The sequence below is a fragment of the Xenopus laevis genome, chromosome 2L, assembly GCF_017654675.1.
Source record: "Xenopus laevis strain J_2021 chromosome 2L, Xenopus_laevis_v10.1, whole genome shotgun sequence".
NCBI lineage: Eukaryota > Metazoa > Chordata > Amphibia > Anura > Pipidae > Xenopus > Xenopus laevis.
The window spans coordinates 104,822,109-104,837,776 of NC_054373.1; the positions used below are offsets into that span (position 1 = coordinate 104,822,109).

Below are 15,668 nucleotides of genomic sequence, written 5' to 3' on the forward strand. Positions count from 1 at the left end.
ACCTTAAAGCAGGTGCTTATTTTTGAATTCCTGGCTTGGAGGCAAGTTTTGGTTGTATAAAATCCAGATGTACTGCCAAACAGACCCTCCTGTAGGCTGTCAGTCCACATAGGGGCTACCAATAGCCAATCACAGCCCTTATTTGGCACCACCCAGGAACATTTTTGTGCTTGTGTTGCTCCCCAACTCTTTTTAAATCTGAATGTTGCTCACGGGTGAAAAAGGTTGGGGACCCCTGCATTAGATGTTCCCCCACATTAGGGATCCCTCCATCTCTATTCCTACTGCAGCTTCCCAGATAAGTACTGCAGTATTTTTGCACTTGGCTTTCATTGAAGTACAGTAACAACTACAAATTGTATTGCATTAAAGATGTAGTGAGAAGCATGTTAGATGGGAACAGGGGCCTCTAGAGGAACAGAAATCGTCGCCTTCATTTTGGCTGAAAGAGCTTTGGTGACTTGTCAATCAACTAAGCAATCCGAGAAAGGGAGGCACCCAAGTACTGCAGTATTTTTGCACTTGGCTTTCATTGAAGTACAGTAACAACTACAAATTGTATTGCATTAAAGATGTAGTGAGAAGCATGTTAGATGGGAACAGGGGCCTCTAGAGGAACAGAAATCGTCGCCTTCATTTTGGCTGAAAGAGCTTTGGTGACTTGTCAATCAACTAAGCAATCCGAGAAAGGGAGGCACCCAAGCTACAAAGAAGAGTGAGGGGTTTGGCAGAGAACTTAAAGGACCAGTAACATCAAAAAAAAATTTTCAAAAATTCGTTAGTACATAACGAAAAAATAACACCAACACAAATTAAAATTTAAAATAGCAAAGCCTTTATTAAGAAATAACCTTACAGAAACTCCACTTCCTGTCCTCTTCAGAAAAGGCGACCATCCTTCCTGCAGCGCTCGATTTGTCCTCCCTGGCTAGCTCCAATATTCTACTGACAGCGTGTGAAGTGAGGTGAAGAGAGTTGAAGCTGCGGATCAAGACCCTGCGGGACCGACACATGAAGACCTTTCTGCTGTGACACGACGGGGAACTTGTAGAGGAGACGCGTATAGAGCCAGTCGAAGTGTTTTTGTAGCGGCGGTGAACCTGTAGCCCCGTGTGACTGGGGAGGAGTCGGTACGAGATGTATCTCTTTATGCCCTTGAACTTGGTCTGCTTCGTGGGCTTGTCTATGTTACAGCGGAACGGGTAGGGATTCTCCTGCCACTCAGGCCCGTCCGGCCCCTGCACCAGACACAGCTTGTCCCCGTCATGCACGAACCCCGCCGCCTCCCCCAGTACGAAAGCCTCCCTGCCGCTCTTCACGAAGGCCGAGAAGCGGTTGAGGTTGCGGCTGACCGTGGCTGAGCCTTTGCCCGGGGCTTGTGAGGAGGCGATGGAGGCGGAGGTGGAGTAAGGGCTGGGCGGCAGGTCGGAGCGGGTGGATAAGCGGAATCTGCTGCTGCCGGAGCCTTCGTAGTCATGGTAACCGCCCGAGTAACTGCCACACGTCGGACCAGCTGGTTCCTCGGCCGCAGTGGAGCTACTGTCGTCCCATTCGTCGTCCCATACTGGGATCAACTGTGTGCAACCGGGAGGGCATGGGGACAGAGATCCGGAATCAGGACTGCGTCTCTCAACCGGAACCTGAGTTTTTCCTGAAGTCGCTCTGCCAGGTTCTCTTCTCAGTCAGCCGGGTGACACCTCAGCGATCCGCTGCCTGTGGAGGGTGAACCGCTTGCTCCCAGGAAACTGTCTGCATCTTTGGCTGCCTGCACCAGTTGGTTTTCTTGCACTCGTACAGCAGAAAGGTCTTCATGTGTCGGTGCCACAGGGTCTTGATCCGCAGCTTCAACTCTCTTCACCTCACTTCACACGCTGTCAGTAGAATATTGGAGCTAGCCAGGGAGGACAAATCGAGCGCTGCAGGAAGGATGGTCGCCTTTTCGCCGTTTCTGAAGAGGACAGGAAGTGGAGTTTCTGTAAGTTATTTCTCAATAAAGGCTTTGCTATTTTAAATTTTAATTTGTGTTGGTGTTATTTTTTCGTTATGTACTAACGAATTTTTGAAAAAAAAATTTGATGTTACTGGTCCTTTAAAAAAGACTCTTGCCTGAGAACTGGAAATCCAGCTCTGTTTAATCAGTGCCTGTGATAAAAATGACCAATCACAATTTTTTTTGTTACATTTCAAAACACCAATGCTAAACGCAGTTACAATAGGAACCAGATGAAGGCTCCCTAAGTGCTACATGATCCAGAAGGAGGTTAAAACCAAATGTCCAGAGCCATTTTTATTTCCAGTCGAGAGAGAATTAAATTCCTTCTTGGTTCCAATGGGGTTATGTAATAAAAGGCATTACGTTTGCCCAGGGCAGTAACCCATAGCAACCAATCAGCAGGTAGAGTTTACTGCTCCTGGGAAAACTTAGTGAATTTTACATATGGGGGCAATCGGACCAGTCCCTGGATCAACCTGTACTGAGCTAATGTCAGTAACCTTACATTTTCTCACTTGCTAAAAAGTCATCCCACCCTTTCTCAAAGCTATCTGATAAATCTGCCATTACAACTGATTCTGGGAGAGAATTCCACAACTTCACAGCTCTCACAGTAACAAACCCTTCCCAAATGTTAAGATGGAATCTCCTTTCATCTAATCTCAGTGGGTCCCTTGTGTCTGCTGGAAGGATATACTGGTGAATAAAGCATCAGAGAGTTTATTGTATGGTCCCCCTAGTATATTTATACATAGTTATCATGTAACTATGAACAACCCCAATTTGGCCACACCGGATACCATCCATTCTCTTCATCAGCTTAGTTCTAGTTCTACTGCAATAATATCCCTTTAGGAGCTCTAAAACTGTCACTAGGTGGCACAGTGTGGCCCCTGTCCCATTGTTCCTGTTACAAGACTCTGCATGATATATTTTATTGCTGCTATATTAATATTTGCTTTGTTACTATAAGCTGTTATAGATGGCCTGGGCAAGGAGTTCTTACTCCCAGCAACTCCCTAATCCTAAACTCTGCCTAATCTTGAGCCTAACCTTTCAGTTCCCCTCTGGGAAAAAAGGTCCTACTCTGGGGAAAAAAGGACCCAGCCTAGCTGGCCAACTCAATCCCTGGGGTTTAGAAAAACCTCACCTACATATGCATACCTCCAAAATGTCCCATTTTTAGAGGGATAGTCCCTCTTTTGACAGCTCAACCTGCAGTCCCTCATTTGTACTGGAAAGACCCGTTTTTCTCTGCACTGAACAGCCAGAAAAATAAACAAAGATTCTACCTTAATCGGCTTTTGGCAGAGAGCCCAGAACAACCACAGCAGAAGATAAGATACTTTTGTAACAATTTCTAGATAAGCAAATAAGCAATTGTAATATAAGATAACAGGTCCCTTGGGAAAAGTTAGACTCACAGCTTAAAGGGCAATTCACCTTTATTAGCAAAACTATAATAACTGTAAAAATTGAAAACTTTCGTAACCTGGCAAATTTAGTAAAATGAACATGGTAATTAGGGGCGTGGCCACAAAAACAGGCGTGGTCAAACACAATTTTGCCATGTTACATGCGCCAACTTTTTTGTCCCTCTTTTTATTTCCAAAATGTTGGGAGGTATGCATATGTCTAAGTATCGGCTATGAGCAAACCTAGAAAATAGCTGCTTCTATACCAGTATGTAGCTCATCTAGCTGGGGTATATCTTGCTTGTGAGCTTAACCCTGTCCCCTGACATCATGAATCAGAAATGAATATAGTGTATATGAGGAGCACTGCTGCCCTGCAGAACTGGGGTTGAAGGCTCAATTCCATCCAGAAAATGATCTGCAACCCCCTGTTCTAGACTTCTAACCTCAACCTGGGTAAACCAATCAGTTTATACCTATACCACTTTTATATTTCCCATTCTCTGTATTTAGTTCATGCATTTCAAAAGGTTTTCTGCCATTGATGCTTTTAACTGTGCTTCTGATTGGGGCTCCTAGTGGGCGGGACTGTTACTGTTGGCAACCCCAGCTTTTCACTGTGAGCAGTGAGAGTTGGGAGATTGGGAGAGACAGATCAGCTAGTGATTTAGTTTTCAGGAGATTTTTCAGTGACCCAGGCAGCCATTTATTGGAGTAAGTTAAGGGTATATCATGTGGGGCAATCTTATTAATATTCCATTAACACAGCTATCTAAATTAATAGGTTTCCATCCACTGCTTGTTTTAACTGTCCCTCTGAGTTCTTAACCAATAATCTGCTTGGGGCTCCTAGTGGGCGGGACTGTTACTATTAGCAACCTCAGCATTTCACTTCCTGAGGATCAGACATCAGTGACAGTTTGGAGATTTGGAGAGACAGAGCAGCTAGTGATTTAGAGAGAGAGAGTTTGCAGGAGATTTTTCAGTGACCCAGGCAGCTATTTATTGGAGTAAGTTGGGGGTATATCATGGGGGAGCTTTTCTATGAGATATTAAAGGGGACAATGTTATTAATGTTATCAGGGGACTTTATTTACAAAGTGTAGGTACCAAGCACAGACATACAGACTAACAGCAACATCTGCCCATGGATAGAGATATGAGTTGGCATGAATAACACACAATACAGAGGTTGGCAGCTACATGCTTCAGCTTGTGGGAGCCAGAGATAGAATGAATGCCGGGGAGAAGTAGACAGTTTCATATTTGTGTGTGTGTGTGGGGGGGGGGATAAAAGTTCCAAAAGTATGTTGCAGATTCTCTTTATTCCATTAATTGAACACACTTATCTAAATGTATTAAGTTTCAATACACTGCTTCTTTTAACTGCGTTCTGATATATTTGGGGCTCCTAGTGAGTGGGACTGTTACTGTTGGCAACCCCAGCATTTCACTCCCTGAGTAACAGACAGCAGTGACAGTTGGGACAGTTGACTGTTGGAGAGACAGAGAGTAGCTACAAGTTTAGAGAGAGAGAATTTTCAGCTGACCCAGGCAGGAATTTATTGGAGTAAGTTAGGGGTATATCATGGGGGGCTTTTCTATTGGATATTAAAGGGGACAAAGTTATTAACATTCCATTAATTGAACAAAGCTATCTAAATTTATTAGGTTTCCATCCACTGCTTTTTTTAACTGTCCCTCTGAGTTCTTAACCAATAATATGCTTGGGGCTCCTAGTGGGCGGGACTGTTACTATTAGTAACCCCAGCATTTCACTCCCTGAGGATCAGACAGCAGTGACAGTTGGGAGATTTGGAGAGACAGAGGAGCTAGTGATTTAGAGAGAGAGTTTGCAGGAGATTTTTCAGTGACCCAGGCAACTATTTATTGGAGTAAGTTGGGGGTATATCATGGGGGGGCTTTTCTATGGGATATTAGGGGACAATTTTATTAATGTTATCAGGGGATACTTACAAAGTGTAGGTACCAAGCACAGACATACAGACTACATCTGCCCATGGATAGAGATATGAGTTGGCATGTATATCACACAATACAGAGGTTGGCAGCCTCATGTTTCAGCTTGATGGGAGCTAGGGTTGCCACCTGGCCAGTAAAAATGATGATCGATCTCAATGTTATTAATAGGGAAAAAAGATAAATATGTAGGAAGGCTCGTAATTTTTTCCAGAAAAGGTGGCAACCCTAATGGGAGCCAGAGATAGTATGAATGCCGGGGAAAAGTAGACAGTTTTACATTTGGGTGTGTGTGCGGGGGGATAAAAGTTCCAAAAGTATGTTGTAGATTCTCTTTATTCCATTAATTGAACACACTTATCTAAATGTATTAAGTTTCAATACACTGTTCTGATATATTTGGGGCTCCTAGTGGGCGGGACTGTTACTGTTGGCAACCCCAGCATTTCACTCCCTGAGGAGCAGACAGCAGTGACAGTTGGGACAGTTGACTGTTGGAGAGACAGAGAGTAGCTACAAGTTTAGAGAAAGATTTTGTAAGAGATTTTTCAGTGACCCAGACAGGAATTTATTGGAGTAAGTTGGGGGTATATCATGGGGGACTTTTTATGGGATATTAAAGGGGACAATGTTATTAATATTGTCATCGGGGGACTTTATTTACAATGTGCAGGTACCAAGTGCAGACATACAGATTATCAGCAACATCTGTCCATCAATAGAGATATGCATCTTGTATCAGTTTTTGGTAACTTTGTATCTAAACCTGTATCAATCTGTTGGTGCTTTATAAAAGGGGTGGTTCACCGTTAAAGTAACTTTTATTATGTCATAGAATGGTGAATTCTAAGCAACTTTTCAATTGGTTTTCAATATTTATTTTTTATAGTTTTAGAATTATTTGGCTTTTTCTTCCCCCTCTTTGCAGCTTTCAAATGGGGGTCGCTGACTCCCTTCTAAAAAACCAATGCTCTGTAAGGTTACTAATTTATTGTTATTGTTACTTTTTATTACTGATCCTTCTATTCAGGCCCTCTCCTATTCATATTCCAGTCTCTTATTCAAATAAAGGCAGGTTGCTAGGGTAATTTGGACCCTAGTTACCAGATTGCTTAAGATGCAAATTGAGCTGCTGAATAAAATGCTAAATAAATCAAAAACCTTCAATAATAAAAAATGACTAAAAGTTACAGTAGAAGTAATTCCACCTTCTTCCTTTCTCTTTCTAGGAGAGCCAACCTTGCTTGTATATATTCCATCTGTACAGGCTGTGCTGGTAAGTAGGAATAGTGGGAGAGAAGGGGGCGAGGAGAGTGGGGGAGTGGTTTGTGGAGAGTAGATAGTGTAGTGTAGAGAGTAGGTGAGTGGGGAGTAGGGAGTGGAGTGTAGAGAGTGGGGAGTTGAGATGGCCCTCCATAAGGTGGACAGGGTAGAGGACATGGATGTAGACGTAGTGGATGAGGTGGAGGACATGGAGGTGGATGTAGTGGATGAGGTGGAGGACATGGAGGTGGATGTAGTGGATGAGGTAGAGGACATGGATGTGACGTAGTGGATGAGGTGGAGGACATGGAGGTGGATGTAGTGGATGAGATAGAAGACACGGAGGTAGAGGAGATAGTGGACATTGATTTTGTAACATGGTTTCATGGATTAAAATTGTTAGCATGTATTGTTGCCCTTCTTCTAAACCCCCCTTACCCATGCATCCTCCCTCACTGCCACCCCACAGCTTACCCTTGCTCTTACCCCTCCTCTCACCCACCTACCCCTAACTTTCACCACTCTCCTCTCACCCCTTATACTTGCTCTCAGCCCTCCTCTTACCCCCCACCTCTTATCCTTGCTCCCACCTTTTTACACCAACTCACCCCTTACCTTTGCTTTCACCATCCTCCCCTGACCTCCCCACTCCTTACCCTCGCTCTCACACCTTCTCTCAAACCTGTACCTCTTTCGCTTGCTCTCTCACCCCCCCTTAGCCTGGCTCTCATCTCCCTCCTCTCACGTCCCCCACCACTTACCCTCACTCTCACCTACTCCTCTCACCCCTCCACCCCTTTCCCTCGCTTTCAACCGCCCGATTCTTACCCCCCCTTTGCTTTCACCCCCTCCACATACTCTCTCTTTCACCCCCACCCCTTACCCTCGCTTTCACCCCCTCTCACCCCCTCCAAATACCCTCTCTTTCACCCCTCCTCTAACCCACTACCCCTTACCCTCGCTTTCACTCCCCTACTTTTACCCCCTTTCCCTCGCTTTCACCCCTCCTCTCACCCTCCACCCCTTGCCCTGGCTTTCACCCCTCCACCCCTTACCCTCACTTTCTCCCCCCCTCCTCTCACCCCCACCCCTTACTCTTACTTTAACCCGTCTCCTCTCACCCCCTCACCTTACCCTTGCTTACACCCCCTACTCTCACCCCCAACCCTTACCCTCACTTTAACCCACCCTCCTCTCACCCCCTCCTCCCCTTACCCTCACTTTCACCACCTCCTCTCACCCCCACCCCTTACTCTTACTTTAACCCGTCTCCTCTCACCCTCTCACCTTACCCTTGCTTTCACCCCCTACTCTCACCCCCAACCCTTACCCTCACTTTAACACACCCTCCTCTCACCCCCACCCCTTACCCTTGCTTTAACCCGATCCTCTCACCCCCCCACCCCTTACCCTCACTTTCACCCCCCTCCTCTTACCCCCACCCCTTACCCTCGCTTGAACTCCCTCTTCTCACCCCCCACCCTCGCTTGAACTCCCTCTTCTCACCCCCCACCCCTTACCCTTGCTTTCACCCACCCTCTTCTTACCCCCACCCCTTGCCCTCACTCTCACCCCCCCTTACCCTTGCACCCACCCCTACCCGCTTATCATGCACCCACATTAGTACTCACATAAGCACTCACACATGCACATACATGCACCCTCCCTCTCAAACATACATATAAAGCCATGATCCAGGGAGCAATACCGATTGCCATTTGGAGTCAGGAAGGAATTTTTCCCTTTAGTGCAGATTGCCGAAGCACTCTATGGTTTTTGCCTTCTTCTGGATCATCAGCTGTTAAGGATGCCCGAACCCAATTGACTTTTAATTTGAATAAATCCTGTTCCCACGAACTGGTTTCCCCATAAATATGTCTCTGTGTTTTTCTTGAATCTCTATGGCAAATATTGAGGGAGGGAAGGTGCTCCTGTGCCTCATTCTGATCAAGGTAACGGACCAATAGTGTGATTTAATACTGCGGAGGGGCTGCTGAAATGTGCAGGTGCAGGGCAGGGTGGGATATAACTCAGCAGTGGTATTGATAGAGTCTTAAAGATCTGTATGGTTTTATATCTATGCAGGTTTTTTTAGAATAGGTACTGCTCTGGGAATTCATTGGTTAATATGAACATCATGGGGCTGAAATACACGGGGTCAATATTTGTGCAGGGGGTTTGTTAGAATGGGTAATGATATGCAATTTCATTGGTTAATAATTAAGTGATGGGGCTGATAGACACAGGGTCAATATCTTTTCAGGGTTTCTATGCAATATAATAGAAGGGGTGATGTTCACCTCTTTCTTCTTTCTGTGCCACCCCCAGAGCTCTGGGCATCAAGCATGATTGTACCACGAAAGTCACAGGACAAGCTCATGTTATCTATTAAGGTGAAAGGCCCATCCTAAAGCTTGACATGGGTAAGAAAGCCCAGGATGGAAAAAACAAACAAAATTAATCCTAGCACCCACACAGTGCCCTCGAAATATACCACAGGCAAAACACCGTGCCCCTATACCCATCACTGACAAAACAAATCATATATAGCGAAGTTACCCTTAAAGCTTCACCTACACTAAATATCTGATTTAGTGGATCTGATAGGGGATATTTTCCAGGCACTGTCTCTCCAACTGTTGTTTGACTACCACTCCCAGCATCCCCAGGCACACAGCTACAGGGCTGCACACTGGATATCTCTGCTATACCTGCAATAGAGATATAATAAAGATCCGTTATCCAATAAAACCCCAGGTCCCGAGCATTCTGGATAACAGGTCCCATACCTGTATTTCCATTAGGTAACCACAAAGGATAAAGAGAGGGATTACAAAAGAAAACATTCAGTTTCAGCGGAGCCCAATATTAATACTATAAGCCCCTCCCCTATTTATTGTTCAGAAGGGGCCCAAATACCCTGGGAAATGAAAAGATCAAGGGTTTGTATGATCCAGATTTGGTAAAAAACACCAGCATTATAATGGAGTAGAGGCGCCCTCTAGTTTGTGGTAAAAATGCCTACATCTCAGAGCTCACAACAGACAAGCAGATTATTATAGATACTAACAATGTCTAAAGATACAGTGTCCCTGCAAAAGGGTGGGTCACCTTTAAGTATGTTATAGAATACCTAATTCTAAGCCAACTTTTCAATTGGTTGTCATTATTTATTTTTGCATAGCTTTTGAAATATTCACTCACTGTCGTTCATAGCATTATTTAGGCCCTGGTGGGGTGCCAGGCTGGCTGCAGTAGGAACATCCTGGGTGCCATCTGTGAGACCTCATGGCTTTTCGTGATCTCTGAAGGTGCCACTGGCTGGATTTCCTTGGCTTGGAGGGGCTTGGGGCACAGGAGAATCCCCATCCCCACAGACATCCCCATTCATCATAGTAACATAGTAAGTAAGGTTGAAAAAAGACACATGCCCATCGAGTTTCAACCTTTTTTTTATTTTTTTATTAACTACCTATCTGCCAGTTGATCCAGAGGAAGGCAAAAAAAACCCATCTGAAGCCTCTCCAATTTGCCTTAGAGGGGGAAAAATTCCTTCCTGACTCCAAAATGGCAATTAGACTAGTCCCTGGATCAACTTGGACTATGAGCTATTTTCCATAACTGTGTATTCCCTTACTTGCTAAAAAGCCATCCAACCCCTTCTTAAAAGCTATCTAATGTATCAGCCTGTACAACTGATTCAGGGAGAGAATTCCATATCTTCACAGCTCTCAGCGGAAGGGTTTGCATGGGAGGAGCCTTGAGTTTGGGATTCCCCTGGTGACAAAGCTGCAAATAAAACACAAATATAATGATTAGCAACTCTAATAGGTTATATTTGCCCAGAATTCTAATCTCCGGGCTCTGATTGGCTGCAAGTTGATCTAGCTCTATTGCTCTAATTGAAAGTAGATATGAATAGAGAATGGGCCAGGCACAAGTAATACCTACCTTTCTCTCCTGGAACAGCTATATGCGTTCTATCCAAGGCAAGGGGTTGGTAAATGTCTTCCCCCATTTGTTGTTCCAGGTGCCCCAGGAGGTGGATAGGGTGTGGGCCCTAGAGGTGAGGGGTAAGCAGAGCTTGGAGGACCAGCAAGGGATGAAAGTCTCTGCATGGCTACCATCTCCAGACTGTCCATCATGGAGCCAAACATATCCTCCCATTGTACACTGAGTCTGGTGGTCTCACCATGCGAGGGTCCATAGGCAGTGAAAAGTGTCGGGGCCTTGGAGGATGGCTGCTCAAATTTAAATGGGAAAGAGAAAGTTTCCGGAGGGATAATCCTACCATCTGGGAGGCCAGGTCTCATCTGGGGCATGTACCCCATGGGGTATTGTCCTTGGGGGTACAGACACTCACCCTCCTGTGATGGGGTGCTCATTCTGGCAAAGTGGGGTGGGATATGGGGACCCTGGGAATGTCTGAAATTGGCTGGGTTACTGTTCGATGCTTCAGGAACACAGCACCGGGGATGGTAAGTGGGGCATCTTTACCTCAGCTCTCCAACCATATAACATCAACGTCTGTATAGTAAAGAGGAGGTTCCCGGTTCTGCTCTATCTGAGTTCTGTAGCTTTGGGTTTGCTGTACAGGATCTCCAAGTTGCAGTTCTGGAAATCGAAGTGCTCCATAACCAAGACCAGGCTACGAACTCCTCAGAGGCACATGCATCCCTGGGGCCGACCCTACCCTACATAGACCCCCGTCCCTGGTCCCCCCCCAGCCTAGCTGCTACCCCAGGGCAAATGCCCCTAACTTTTTACTTACCCCTTAGTGCAGATTCACAGCATCGGAGTTCATGGCAGCCATCTTCTTCTCTTCGGTATTCATCGGGAAGCAAGTTCCGTATCGGCGCATGCGCAGTTGGAGCAGTCTTCGGGTTTTTGTCAGCTGTGCATGTGCCGAAAGTCACGGAAATTGCCGAAGTGCCAGAAGAACACCCAATGAAGACCGAAGAAGAAGAAAACTTAGGGGCATTTGCCCAGGGTAGCAGCTAGGTTGGGGGGGGGATGTAGATGAGCCTATGTAGGGTAGGGGAGTAGGGTTTTTTAATAAGGGGTTTACTTCCCCTTTAAGTGCTAAAAGCAGTGCATACTGTAAAAGGCTCACATTAGCCTATCTAGCAAGCTGAGCAGTTTCCCTTTCAGTCATTAACATAATAGGTTGGACTAATCAGTTGCTTGAGGCTACACAGTTGTTAGAGGGGGGGGGCACAGCCCCTCTCCCCCCTCCCCGTGTGCACTGAGAGAACTGACCGTAAGTGAGCCTGCCCAGATATGCAGGCAGGGTTAGAACGCTGTTATTTAAGCTTTTTATTTTCCAGTAAATGGACTGTCCCTAAGCCTTTACCGTGAGTAAGGATGGTAGCCCTTAAAGAGTTGGCAATTAGCCTGCGAGACATTGCTTACCATAGCCCTTGGATGTAGATATTGCCGGGGCATGCCCCCATAGTGCAGCTGGTGAGGGTATGATGATGCCATAGCAGAAGGATCATAATGCCTCTCCAGCGCAGATTCTAATTAATGCACCGCCTGAGGCGGTTCCTTCAATGCCGCCCCCCCTCGCTGGCAGGACCACTATTGAGACAAGCGCAATTGCGCTCTTTCACAATAGTAATGCCGAATTTCTGGTTTAAAAACTGGAAATTCGGCTCTTAAAGGTACAAGGAGCGGCTTTTTGCCGCACCTGGATACCTCTCCTGCGTTGCCGCCTGTGCCTCTCACTCTCCTCTGGTTTCGGTATGGAAGGACTGTCCCTGCTGCTTTCGCTTGATTGCCTTTTCCTCCCACTATCCTCTCTGCTTTTCCACCAGCCCCCCACCTTTGAGCAGCCCTCTCCTCTTTTATGTGAATACTGGTTTCTCTGTCAGATTCCCCCTCATCCTCAGGAAGGTACATAATGAGTCATGTGTATAGGGAACCCCAATGTGTACTGTGTCTAAGGGAAACAATATGGCAGTTCCCAGAGAAGGAATGTTCTGTGCGTTCTTTTGAAAATTGGTCTCCTAAGATAATATTCGGAAGAAATATTTCCCTTAAGGAAAAAAAAACTGGTTACAATATATTTGATGTGAGCTGGAATTCTGGTCTAATCCTCTTGTCTTACCACCTCTTCCATCTTCCTTCTGTTCTAAGGGGCCGTGGGTTTGTGGCTTTTTAGGGCTATTTAGCCTCTTTTAATTGATAGGGCAAGTTAAGTTACAAGGCCACAGCTCCGGTTACCTGTCCTGCCTTTACTTTGTGGTGTCCCAGGCCTTAAAAACAAAAATAGGCAGTTAGATTTTGGGACAACTCCACCCTCTATATTTTCAATTTTCTATGAACTCTATCTATGGATTGTGAACGGATGACTTTTTAACCCATATGGAATTTTTGGTCAATTTTTAATTACTCCTTTTTAACTAGTTAATTAATTAACCAAGTCTAATTTTTTAGCTTATTTATTGCACTGCACTTTATTGGTGGAACTTAATTGCAATATTAATTTGCTAATTCTATTTAAATAATTGCCCCTTACTAATTAATTAATGAATGAATTTATTGATTAAGGGGTGGTATTGGAATCTATTGGTGGGTTAATATACCCTTTTGATTTAGCAGTAATCAATTATTTTTTATCATCAGTCTTTGTGGCTGATTGATTTCACACTATTTATTTGCACTAGCACTTTACTGAAGTTATTAGACAGCACCTCTTTATTAATTATTATTATCAATATTAATTACCTGAGTTTTGCAATTTAAGGTTTTAGTTAACTTGGTATAGATACAGTATTAACTATTTGGTGGGGTTTCTTTCTCTTAGAAAACTGGATTCTATCCCTTGTTAGGATCCAGACTTACCTTGAGGGTTTTTTTATTGGACAGTGTTTAGCTTTATCTTTAGAGATTGGACTCATTTCTATCTTTTCCTTGTACTTCATCAAACACCACTAGAGGTTACTAGGTCATTTCCTTAGAAACCAGCTCACTACCAAATTATCATTTTTTTTCCACTACAGAGACGGTCCTTTCAGAGGATAGGAACTGTCTTGCATTACACCATAATGCCTCTCCAGCGCAGTGAGCACCAACCATTTGGATTTTTGGTGCTACCAACGTTAATGTGGATATGATCTTAAACGTTCTTGTGGTAACATGGGTGTGGTTTACTGTGGGTGTGGTTTAAAAGGGGAGTGGCCAACACTGACATATTATCAGCCCTCCACCACATACGCCAGTAACATTTTTGACCTTGGTACCACAGAAGGTGGGGGGGGCACCTTGCAGGGTGAAGTAAAGCAAGGCGCTTGTTGGGGGAAGGGGTTATAGGAGAACATTTGGAGTTTGCACACACAAAGCACCGTGAAGTGTCAAAAAAAGCATCTAATTCAATCCAGGTGAAAACAGAACTGAGCAGACTGCTGCCTAATGTAGAGGAATTGCCAGTGGATGGATATCAGTTTTGCCTGCCATCTAGAATTCTGAGTACATTTTGGAATATTCTGCAACTGTATTATTGAACCCTGGTGCAGTCCGATGTACAGAGATCTGCTATATTCTGTAATCTCCTGCTGGTTCCTCCAATCTCTGCGTCCAGTGTAACCCCCGGCACATCTCCATGTATAGTGATTTAATAGATTCTAAATTTGAACTCCTGGTTCCCCAACTGTAGGGTCTACTTTAACCGTGCAAAGCTTAATGAACAGAGCTAAACTTGTTGTATCCTGTGACCCACTGCTGCCGTACCCAAATGTTCAATGAGTGTGACCCTGATAGTTTCTGTTCTGCAGCTGCAAGAAAGTCTCCAGCTGAGCACGGGTTCTCTGCTTGTGGGGTCTGCAATTGTGTCACTTCTAAATTGGTACCCCCAGCTAGCAAGAAATATACTGCAAGAAAATAAATTTGCTCAGAGACTTCTGGGATATACTTAGATAAGAACCCAATTTGTGCAAAGGTGCAGAATTAGATTGAGCTTTATAAATCGTTAGCAGTTGTAGTAACTGTGTAGTCTGTGCTGTTATTGTAAGGCCGACTAATTCACAGGCACTTTAGGGGTGATCAGTATGGGGGTTCCCATTGGGATAGTCGGGCCTCTCTCTCACCCTCCCGGCACAGTTTCCTTCCTGGGAGAGACAGACTGATACATCCCTGATTCCCTCGTATCACTTGTCTGGTCCCAATTCTACTAAATGGACATTCGCACACAATTCTGATGGGGGGGTGCACTTTTTTCCTATACGCTGCAATATTGATTCTCATAACATATACTGATATGAACGTTTTTAGTAACTAGACCAGTGGCTGTGTTGGCCTTTGTGCTCTCTACATTACCAATAAAGATTTACACTTTCCTCTTTATGCTGTGGGGCATTTCCTGAGGGCAAATAAATAATTTATATCCATACCTGCTGTATTAGACAAACAACTTCCCTATGAAGCCTATTAATACGCAGAGGTGGAGTTGCACTGGGAAATCCGAGTATCACTGATAGGGATAATGTAACACCCTACTGTAAATTATAAAGATATTCGAGGGGTTCTGTGACAATATAAAGGCACAAGGCTGCAGTTCAGTTGCTTAATGTGATATTTGTACCCTGAACCCATCATTCGGCCCATAGGATAAATACTACGGATAGGGTTGCCACCTTTTCTGGAAAAAAAAATACCGCCCTTCCTATTTTTTCTCGTTTTTTCCTATAAATAACATTGGCATCAAGCATCATTTTTACCGGCCAGGTGGCAACCCTAACTACGGAGCATTTCATGGCAAACACAATGGAGCCATTTTGATGATTTGGCTATTTTTTTCTAGTAAACAGGTCTTGTTCCACTCTCCTTATCCACCCCTCACCAATATAGTGCAACTGATTGCCTGTCACTGTTGTTTAACCTGGAGCAGAGATAAGACCACAAGTAGTTTGTGTGGGGACTAACTAACCAGTACAAGTGCCCAGGAAAAGGGGCAATGGATTGAACTCAGGGCTTGGGCAGGCTAAAAGAGGTTGCATCAGAAATGACAAGCAGCTGGA

The 15,668-nt window shown here is 44.8% G+C and overlaps 1 protein-coding gene across 1 annotated transcript; it reads left to right on the plus strand.

Annotated features, from left to right (window-relative positions):
• The first annotated feature begins 3,503 nt into the window (after positions 1 to 3,503).
• Positions 3,504 to 8,006, plus strand: LOC121400011 (leucine-rich repeat extensin-like protein 1). The gene is made up of 2 exons (XM_041582279.1): positions 3,504 to 4,418; positions 6,618 to 8,006. The coding sequence occupies exon 2, from the start codon at positions 6,958 to 6,960 to the stop codon at positions 7,990 to 7,992; it is 1,035 nt and encodes a 344-aa protein (XP_041438213.1). The 5' UTR covers positions 3,504 to 4,418; positions 6,618 to 6,957; the 3' UTR covers positions 7,993 to 8,006.
• The last annotated feature ends 7,662 nt before the right edge of the window (positions 8,007 to 15,668 follow it).